The sequence below is a fragment of the Anarhichas minor genome, unplaced genomic scaffold, assembly GCF_050575085.1.
Source record: "Anarhichas minor isolate MPS153535 unplaced genomic scaffold, ASM5057508v1 ptg000026l, whole genome shotgun sequence".
Lineage (NCBI taxonomy): Eukaryota > Metazoa > Chordata > Actinopteri > Perciformes > Anarhichadidae > Anarhichas > Anarhichas minor.
Genome location: NW_027466472.1, coordinates 6,782,727 through 6,792,993, shown reverse-complemented (window position 1 = coordinate 6,792,993; position 10,267 = coordinate 6,782,727). Strand labels below are relative to the sequence as shown.

Below are 10,267 nucleotides of genomic sequence, written 5' to 3'. Positions count from 1 at the left end.
CGACACTGTTTTTAAATACAATATTAGCAACGTATCACAACAGTATAAGTAACAGACCACTAATCACGTTGCTAAACGTCTCAATAAAACATACAAAACCCAGACACTGGACAGAAACCGAAGAAAATAAGCCATCCTACCCGAATAACGGTTGTTGTGCGAACACGGAAGTTGGTTGGAGGGAACCCTCTCGCTCCGGCTGGCCGTTTCATCACTCTCTTCTAGTTGCCTCTTCTAAACTCTGCTGGGCATCATTGCGCGTCAAAACATTGCGTCTCTGCAGGACTTGTCAGGGCCGGGAGAGAAGAGGAAATTTGCCTGGGAAAGGAATGCGAAAGGGGGTTTAGGATTGGCACTGCCACGAGGAAAACGAGGAGGTGCGACATTTTCTAAGCTACGCGGAGAACCGTTTTTCTTCCCTTCAAAGGTAAAATAATTCCCTCTGCGTTATTTTTCAGTGTGGTGCGTTTGTTGTTATGCACACAGCCCATCCAATAGCCTACTTTTTAACGGAGACAACTTTTAACATGCAACCACACGTGCTGTAATATCACAATAACAACACAAGTTTATAGCTTGTATACTGCCAACAACATGTATTACATGGCCGTCATGTGTAGTTATCATGCCTGGACCTTCTTATACACAGTCTATGGCCTGGGCTGATGTTTTCTTCGTGAATTGGATGATGAGGTCTACTCTGCAGTGAAGCTACAGTATCTAGTGGTTATTATTACGGTCACATGCTGTTTGTGGTGGCAGTCCTGAACGTATGCGCCATCATCCCCGTGCGCGCGCTTGGTCGTGATGGTGCACGTCAACGGTGATCAATGCGGGTTATCGTGTAATACGCACATTGTGATCATAAACTCTGACGACAATCACCTGGTTATCATCGATCTGCAAAAGTCATTGCAGATGTTAGAGCTTTTCAGAGTGGGTGATGTGTGTGCGCAAGCGTGCGTGTGTGTTTTCAGCATTGCTGAGCTGAGGCATCCCCGCCATCTGTGCTGCGTGTGGTGGCTGAAGTTCTGCCCCAGATGAAGTGCGCCACTGCTTATGACCTGATTCAATAAGCACACACACAGTGTGTAAGCCTTCATGGTTTGTGTATTTATTGATGGTTAGCCCACGTGACATCAGCCATGCCATACAAGTCAATGACAGTTAGGCCAGCAGGTGGAAATGCTTCATCCCACCCCTAAAAAAAACATGTACTAAATAAAGTCCATGTGAGACAGTTTAAGAAAAGACACTGTTATTAAGTTGCAACCTTTGCACTGATCTATTTTTTACTGCAAAGCCTGCATGCAGATAGTTATTGATCATGTGAGGAGTCATGATCAATATCAGAGCGTTGCAGGCCTTGTAAAGTAATCCTTCACAGAGAGGACTTATAGACATGAACATAAACATATGTACAATGTGTTGTGCCAACGCTTGGACAGGTCTGAGTCACTCTATCCCATCATTCACTTTGTTTTTTTGTCACCTTTAATTAATCACTGCTTTCACAGTTTATCATCCGATAGCCTCACACAGAAATTCAACAGGAATTATATTTACGAACAAACCAGAAAATTGGCATTTAAAGAGTTTCTCTTGGACAAACTCTGCAAGGAAATACACAAGTACGAGTGTCTAAAGTACCTGAGAAGACGCTACAAAATAGAGACAGACAGAAGAATGTGAGTAAAGATCAGCCATAGCAACAGTAACCAGACACATACACCTGGGATGCATCGCTTCATCGGTGAGATTTAATATGGTTGGGGGGGGGGGCAGAGAGGAGTTTTTCCTCCTCTAGTCAGTGATGTCATGCTGCTGTTGGCCTCGGCGTAAGACTGAATGGAGAGCAGGAAGAAAGTAAGTACAGAAATCGTGTCGGTGCAGCTTGTGGGCAGCAGCGTGGGGCGAACACAACTCATCCATTACTGAAGGGACACACGCTGCTTCTTCCCTCGTCCTCTCCCCATTCGTTTAATTCCCTCCTTGTCCCCCCCCTCCTGTATCTCTGTCGTTCTCCTGCTCTCGATCATTGTCAGAAGCAGCATCAGCAGCGGCAGCATCAGTGCGTTACATAACAAAGGTTTTTTTGTTGGGATACAAGGGCCCTTTTGGCTGTTGAGACTCGTGGCGCGTAGCCTTTTGTGATGACACCCAGAAATGACCAGAATGGACAGCTCGGTGACCTCAAACGACCCGCGGCAGAACTGATGAATGGACAGAGGGACGGCAGAAAAAATAAATATACAAGCAGGCCGAGAGGCATAGAGGCAGACTGAAAAATTATAAAAGATGGACAAACACATACAAACAGGTTATACAGACAGTTTTGCTAAACTTTCCTGCTGTTGGAGCCCGTCTGAATCGCTGTAACCCAGTTCCTCTAGTCATCTGATCATTTATGCAATTTGTTATTCTGTCAAACTGGGTTTGTTTTTTAGTGCAAAGCAGCCCCGATCGGCTCTTTGCGTCAGCGTATTACAGCGAGTCAGCACCCTTGTTCCCACAAACCATGTTGAATAGCAAAATTAGTTTCAAGCACGTCCACCCACCAACACGAGTGACTAAATGTTTTGAAATGTCAAACAGCATCATAGTGCAGCCTTGTTCAGATCCAGGATAGTTTCATCTGTTTAATGTGGTAAAAGCCTTTTACCTGCTTTCCCCCCCCCGATTATCAAAACAGTGCATCACGCAGCGACTATATGACAATGTATTTTTAATAAAGTGTGTGAGAGGTATCAGCTGTTTTCATCCAAAGCCATCAACATGCACTGGCCCACTTGTTGTTATGGCTGTAATGAAGTGATTCTTCAGAGATAATACACCGAGAGAACCCCACATGGATTATGTATGACCTACAAGAAGATGTGCAACACGTGCACCACTTTAATCCAGCACCGATTTTTCCAGAGCCGATGGTTTGAGTAAACATCTCGCCTCTCAGCTGTCGCCGACAGGTTCTCGTCTATACATAACATTTTAGTAATCTAGCCGCTACATTTATCCTGTGTGACTTGTTGCAAATGCAGGGGTAGAGGCTTAAATGAAGAAATTAGATTAATTATAATTAAATTAGAAGCTTAAATTCCTAGATTAGCTACAATACTTAAGACTAATTACTAATATATAAATCAGGCAGCTTTGTGCAAATGTAAGTGATTGTCTTGATTTGTTGAATTTCAAATTGCTTGTTTTGTCTGACCAGCCGTCTATAACTCAAATATATTCAGTTTACTGTCCTAAAAGACTGACTAATCAATCAATCCACTAATCATATCAGCTCCAAGTTCCACAGCAGCCAAATATTTAAAATAATCAAGTGACAAAAGTCTGAAATGATGTCAGTAAATTGTCAATGTGTCAGTTTTGTAGGGCAGTTCTCAATATTGTGAACTGATCTCAGAGGACTGGATCCTACGTAAACTTCTTCCTTCTCCTCAGTCCTGAAATGACCGAGAGGATGAAACACGCTTTGGGTTAAACACCAGTGTGTGTGTGTGTGTGTGTGTCAGGGGTCACTCCGACAACTGTACTGAGCGTGTCTTTGTGCCCCTATCCCACGCCGCTGGCATCGTGTCAGAGGAGAGAAAACAAGGGCACATCTCACTGCCTTATTTATTCATATCCCCCGGTCCTTCCCATCAGCACTGGAGCCTTCATCAGCCTCCGACACCAACAACAATCATATTGCAGGGCGGTAAAGTAAAGAGGCCTCTCTCTCTCTCTCTTCTCTTGTTTGTTCTGAAGTCACAGAGGCCTCCTGCTCCCATTCAGTATTTTGTTAGTTTTTCCAGATGGCTCAGTAAAGACAGACAGGAAGGGAGACAGAATGGGACGGCCTATTGTGAAGGTGATGAAACAACTCCAGGTATTACAGAATTTTATAGGAGGCAAAGTCTTCTGAACGATATAACAAGTTATTGGTTTCATTTATTTAGAATGCTCATGTCTTTGTATTTTACTGTTGCAGTAATTTAAAGTAGAAAGAATAGTTGAAATAGGTAGTAAAAAGGTGCATATACTGTTTAAATGAGGCTCATCGCAGCTTTATGAAAAGTAGCACTGGGGAGTAGAGCGAGATTAGATTTTGCAGTTGATATGTTGCGTTTAGTACCAGAGCTACAGGGCTGAAACCGCAACTAAAGTTGCATTAAGCAATAAAACCATAAAGATGAAATCTGCAGCCCAAGGTAAAGAGCACAGGCCCCTAACAGCCTCCTGTACAGTTAGTCAAAACATACTCCTGGCCCCGAGCCTCTGGGATGGGTTCCCGGGCCAGCTCAGTAATCTTGTCAGTCACCAGGGCACACCAGCAGAAGTATTTTAAGGGCTCGGTCTATTTGGATATCATGGAGTGAGCAGAGCACGATCCTTGTCGTTGTGCTACGCTAAGCAGATTATCTCCGCAGCCTCACAGACTTAAACACTGAGTGTGGGCTCTAGTGTGGCTGCAGAGACCCGAGTAAGTGCAGAATAGTTTGACAACAAGTTACAGCTGGGATTGCCTTCATTATCAGTGTTCTGCCACATCAGTTAATTCATTTATGGTTTGGTTTATAAAAGCCCCAAAAATTTGATAAAATTGCCCACCATATTTTACCAGAGTACAATTTGTCATCTAAAAATGTCCGACCAACAGGCCAAAGCCTAAATGTGTTCAACTAACAATGATACGATACAGGAAAGCAGCTAATCGTCATATTTGAGAAGCTGGAACTATAACGGCTGAGACACTCTAGCACCTCTGTGAGGCTGTACTTACAGCGATGCATTCAGCTAAATGCTAAACGTCAGCATGCTTACATGCACACAACCAACATGCTAATGTGTATCATGCGGGGATAATGTTTGCCATGTTCAACATCTTAGTTAGCGTGTTAGCATGCCAACATTTGCGTATCAGTACTAAACACAAAGTAATGCTGAGGATGGGAATGTCATTCGTTTTTCAGGTATTTGATTTGAAACAAAATACCTGCAAATACCTACATTGGAAAATTTTACTTTCGTCTCGATGGTGGCACTCGAGGAAAAATTTGTGGATCGCCAAGTCAGGATTCGTCCTCTGGGCACCATGAATGTTTGTACGAAGCTTTACGGCAATTCATCCAGTAGCTGTTGAGATATTTCGGCAGACTGACATTGTCATCCCTAGAGCCATGCCACCGGCATGGCTGAAAAAAATGACTAACTAAGCAATTATGATAACAGTTACCTCTTGATTTCTTTTGTCTGTCTCTGCTTCGATAGCCCAAACTGTCCTCTCGACCAACTAGGACTCATATTTGGCCTCTAGAAGAAGCGATGTCCTGTGTGGTGGATGCCTGTACCTGTACCATGTTTGTATCTCATCTCATAAAAAAAGTAGAATTTCTTCAGTGTTTTATGCTTGCAACTGAAATGTGTAATGTAGTGTCTCAGCCTGGAACACAGGCTCATTAATTATGCATCACTTCACATCATAGCTCTTTGAGGTTTAACAGTTTCAAAGACGCGAGCAGGTCGGAGACTTCTCTGAACACACAGAGCAGACCGTAATCCCATGAGCAGTTACACACCTGTGGCTCAGTTTACAACATCAGTTTAAGGAAGCAGCTGTTACCCAACCGTGTAACCATTAGCCGCTCCTCTATCCTCCCCTGTGCGCAGGTGTTCGCCTCCCAACCCGCCGCCCACCACGGCCCTCACCTGTGTGTTGCGGTGCTTCCCTTGTGAGCCGACCTGGGCTGGCAGTCCCTTCTTGCACCGCCCGCCAACTCCGCCCATGGTCAGAATGACGCGCTCCAAGACCTTCCAGGCGTACCTGCCGAGCTGCCACCGGACCTACAGCTGCATCCACTGCCGAGCTCACCTGGCCAACCACGACGAGCTCATCTCCAAGGTAAGCTGCTCCAGTGGCCCGAGTCATTTTACCAACAGTGGCTGTTCCTGGAAACCATGAGGACAGTATTTGCATCCAGGCAGCTAATTATTACAGAACTTCAATTTCATAGCGCAGTCAATAATACAGAGCAAAATTGACGAGGATTAACAGCCATTAAACGACAAGCGTTGTGGATTTAAAAAAAGAGGCAGAGCGGCTGGGGAATTGTGAAAACAAACAGGTTGAACACCTGTACGTCTGTGTCAGCCGCCACCACGCTATTGCTTGTGGATGGATTATGTTATAAACTGGTTAGAGAAGAGGATTATGAATGCACTCTCACTTTTTCCACATGTGATAATGAAAACACTGCTCACCTGTGAGCAAAGGCCTTCTGTCGGTCGTAACACATCTGCGCGATAGAAACCCGTTTAACGTGTCCCTTCAATAGTAGCTTTCAAAATAACTGCCTGCAAGGGAATAACTCCATCGCAACTAAAGCCACTTATGCATCATCTTATTATACAAGAGCTTCTTTTACAGTAAAGGCCTGTCTCAAATGAACATGTGGGTATTTTAGAAGGAGACTAAAACTCTCTCTTATTTGACTCATGGCATTATGGCACTATAACAGCATGCTTATGTAATTTCATAGTTACCACACTGTATGAAAGGGCTCATTCTTGTTTCAGCCTTTTCATCTTTGTCTCATCTCGTCTCTGCAGTCGTTCCAGGGGAGCCAAGGCAGAGCCTACCTGTTCAACTCGGTGTGAGTATCCCTCTCTTGTTGCATTTCAACCCACCTGGTTCACGTTATGCGTTTCGAAAAACTCTCCTGCAGGCTGGACTTAAGGCAGGAGACCAGTGTTCTAACTCTGTTGTTTTGAAATAGGTTAAAAAGTGCACACTGTTTGTTTCACACAGTAGCCGTGTTGTATTTGAAGCCTTGGCGTGGAGGGAGCCAGCCTGTGCCTCGGAGTCATTATCAGCCGAAATTGAGTGTGAAAATTAGGCTGTTTGAATCTATGCTTCCTGGCCTGGCGCCCCATCGGTATGCGCTGTGTGAGTGGGTGTGAGGCAGTGACTCACTCAGAGTACATCATACAGTACATGCAACTGAGCCACTTGAACAATACTAATTTCTAACTTTTGTTTCTTTGTCTCTCCTTCCTCTCTACAAACTCCCCCCACCCCTCTCTCTCTCCCTCCCTCCCTCCCTCAGGGTGAACGTCGGCTGTGGCCCTGCAGAAGAGAGGGTTCTGCTCACAGGCCTGCACGCTGTCGCAGATATCTACTGTGAGAACTGCAAGACCACCCTGGGCTGGAAATACGTAAGTGTCCCGATTTTGATGCACCGCAAACTGCATCCAAGGGTAGAGGACGATAAATTGGGAGGTTGTTATTATAGCACACCCTCATTTTATTTGCACCCTACTTATATTTGGACCTCCTCTTCTCTCGGGGTCAACGCAGTGTTACTGCTGTGTGGGCTGAATTAACTATGAGATAGATTTCTCAGAACAGATGGAGATATGAAGGAGAAGTCTTTATTTATCTTATGCGACTTGATTAGTTTAGCTGTGATACAGCGTTACAAAATACACATGCAGGATGTATTTAGTACAGGTGGTATTTTATGTCTCATGTCAGGGAGAACTTAACAGCATCCACGCTTGTTAGCCGTCTTCATGTATCAACGGAGCTGTGCATGGGCAGCTGTCACTGGTGAACCCCGTCCGCGTGGAGGTGAGAGTTTACACTAAAGGGCACATGACTGTATCCTGAAGGAGTTGGCACACACACAAACCATGTCCTTGTTGTTGGACTTCTCAGAAGCCTCCATTGACCAGCACTCTCAGCCTAACATCCAACTGTCACCGCTACGTGTCTAACCTTAACACCGATTCTATAACCTTCCAGCCTAAAAATATCCGTTTTCCTTATGCCGCCTGGTACAAACACCTGGCGAACCAGTTTTAAAAGTAGAAACTTTTCTGGGTAGTTTCTATTCCTGTCAGGACCCCACAAGGCAGAAACAAAACAGAGGTCACACGCATGCACAAGCACACAGACACTAGATAGGACTTAATGGAGAGTCTCCATTAATGTCGGTTGCAGCAGTATTGATTTTCCGCAGTCGTCAGAGTTCTATTGAGAGGCTTGACCTACTGCACTTCTAAATTAAGAAATCTGATAACGTGCCTCTGCAGCGCTGAGCCAAAATAGCCAAAGACAAAGCAAGACACAGACGCTCCACAGTGAAAGAACATTTGTGTCAGCCGACTCCAGCTTTCAAGAGAGGCCTAAAATGAGTGTGTGGCTTTTGAACAACAACACAGGGTTGTTAATGGAGTTGGACACGAAGCAGAAGTTGTCATTTTCTTTAAGTTGCATGGCATTGATTAGCAACTCAAAACACGAGCTGTGTTCAAATTATCCCCATAATACAGTGTTTTTTTAAAAGGATGTGATAATAATAGTAAAAAGCGTATCTTAACCTCTTGGTCTTGACCTCAACGCTTCCAAAAAGGTATTTTCAAGCTTGCGGCTTGAGATTAGTGCTTGCTGCTATCATTGTCAGTTACTGGGGCCAGAAATATCCAAATTTGGGGATATGCGAGGTGGAACTGGAACACGCTGTGGTAAAATTGGCAAGCAGAAGCCACCGCAGCTGAGCATGATCAAGTGACCGCCATGAGAGACATCCGTTAGTTAAAAACACTCCCAACACCTTCCTGTAAAAGTCTTCTGGAACAGCACTAGTAAAAATCCCCATAAAGGCACGTATTAGAAGAAGGAACATTCGCTATTGTGACAGTCAGCAATGTTAACAGCTCTGTGAGGCTGCTGTACTTCGACACAGCCTTGCTTTATGCTAACATAATCATGCTAAAATGCTCTCATGGCATGCTAACATACTCATGTTAAGCAGGTAGAATGTTTACAATATTTGCCATCGTAGTTTAGCTTGTTAGCATGCTAATATGCGCTATTTAGCACCAAACACTAAGTTAAAACAGCTGAGTTTGATGAGAATGTCATTAGTTTTGCAGGTATTTAGCCATAAACCAAAGTATGAGCCATTGGAGAAACTTACAAGCTTACACAAGTAGCCTTGGTGGATGCCACCTGGCTTCATTGTGCTTGAAGATTTTCATTTCAATAAAACTCTGGCTACATGCCCGGGGGAAAAAATGCTGGATTACAGTTTTTCTCCATTGTATGCACACAATTCTGAAAATTTGAGGCTTCAAATATCAACGAAAACAAAAACTCTAAGCAAAACTTTCCCTGGGTTTAAAGTATCTCAAAAAGGCTAATGACTGTAGCATTCATGCTTTTCATATGATTGACATTTGCAGTCAACATACCGTTTGTATAAGGAAAACTAATGTTGATTATGTTGTTGATGTATTTCAGTTGATAAAAACAACACTAAGTGGAGCTGCTAGGCTTCTGTGAAGTTGGAGGAATTTTGGATTACACACCTAACATTAGAAATGCATGTTTCGGCCTGCCGAAATAGAGCAGACTCTACAGCTATGTTGGCGGTTACGAGGCTCAAACCTGTGGCCTTTCGGTTTTACCGACGGTGAGACACACATTCCCGCCAGCTTAAGGTATGACGATCCAGCCCGGTCAGAGATTTGGTTCTGCAGGCTCCTCTGCAGTGTTTAGTGCCTGACAGTTACATAACCAGCTTCCAGAGAGCCAGCAGCAGAGACAGGCCAGGACTGAGTCAAGAGTTTTCATATCTAGCTGTAAGGGCCGTCATGAGCAGGGACGTTTTAAATGCACCTTGTGTCTGTTGCTAGCTATCCTACTCTCTGTCAAATACATGGACATGTTATTGTTCTCCGTCCATCTGTCATTTTAATTAAATCCCTCCTGCCCTCTGCCACACCCTCCAGGAACATGCCTTTGAGAGCAGTCAGAAGTATAAAGAGGGCAAGTTCATCATCGAGCTGGCCCACATGATCAAGGACAACGGCTGGGACTGAGGGACGAGCAACCGGGACACCACTGCAACAGAGGAGAGGGAGGGGGGGGAGGGGGGGGGGGGGGGGGCTGGATGACTCGATGGATGGTTGAATGGAAGGGGAGGGGGGGGAGGGGGGGGTCGTGTGAGTGTGTGACTTTGGTTTGGCTGATTTACCATTAACCTCTGTAACTCTCTGCCCATCCCTCCCTAACACAACTCTTGATGTATGCACGCACACACAAACACACATACGTCAAGGTCCCAGACATCCCAGCTTGACAGAGAGGCAGACAGGCCGGCCTGTACGCAGCTAGCAGGACTAGGTGACTGAGATGGCTCATTGTCTCGTTTTTTTTACTGAAACGTTATTCGGTAGCTCCTCAAACACTCCTCTATAACTGCTAGGAGACATC

At 44.7% G+C, this 10,267-nt stretch overlaps 1 protein-coding gene across 3 annotated transcripts; it reads left to right on the top strand.

Annotated features, from left to right (window-relative positions):
• Positions 1-233: 233 nt before the first annotated feature.
• Positions 234-9,917, top strand: ypel2b (yippee-like 2b). Of its 3 annotated transcripts, XR_012956178.1 has the most exons (7): positions 234-427; positions 5,260-5,348; positions 5,659-5,890; positions 6,598-6,641; positions 7,095-7,203; positions 7,523-7,618; positions 9,784-9,910. XR_012956178.1 is itself a non-coding variant. In XM_076099965.1 (6 exons), the coding sequence occupies exons 2-6, from the start codon at positions 5,314-5,316 to the stop codon at positions 9,871-9,873; spliced, it is 510 nt and encodes a 169-aa protein (XP_075956080.1). In that variant the 5' UTR covers positions 234-427; positions 5,260-5,313; the 3' UTR covers positions 9,874-9,917. The 3 variants fall into 3 exon arrangements, 2 of the variants coding, with proteins under 2 accessions (XP_075956080.1, XP_075956081.1); XM_076099965.1 differs by lacking the exon at positions 7,523-7,618 and having other exon boundaries at positions 9,784-9,917; XM_076099966.1 differs by lacking the exons at positions 5,260-5,348; positions 7,523-7,618 and having other exon boundaries at positions 9,784-9,917.
• Positions 9,918-10,267: the final 350 nt, after the last annotated feature.

Bases quoted from the DNA above. Each gene is read 5' to 3' on its own strand.
- ypel2b (XM_076099965.1), top strand. From the start codon at position 5,314: ATGTCCTGTGTGGTGGATGCCTGTACCTGTACCAT. The intron at 5,891-6,597 runs GTAAGCTGCTCC...TCGTCTCTGCAG, and splicing joins ACGACGAGCTCATCTCCAAG to TCGTTCCAGGGGAGCCAAGG. The intron at 6,642-7,094 runs GTGAGTATCCCT...TCCCTCCCTCAG, and splicing joins GCCTACCTGTTCAACTCGGT to GGTGAACGTCGGCTGTGGCC.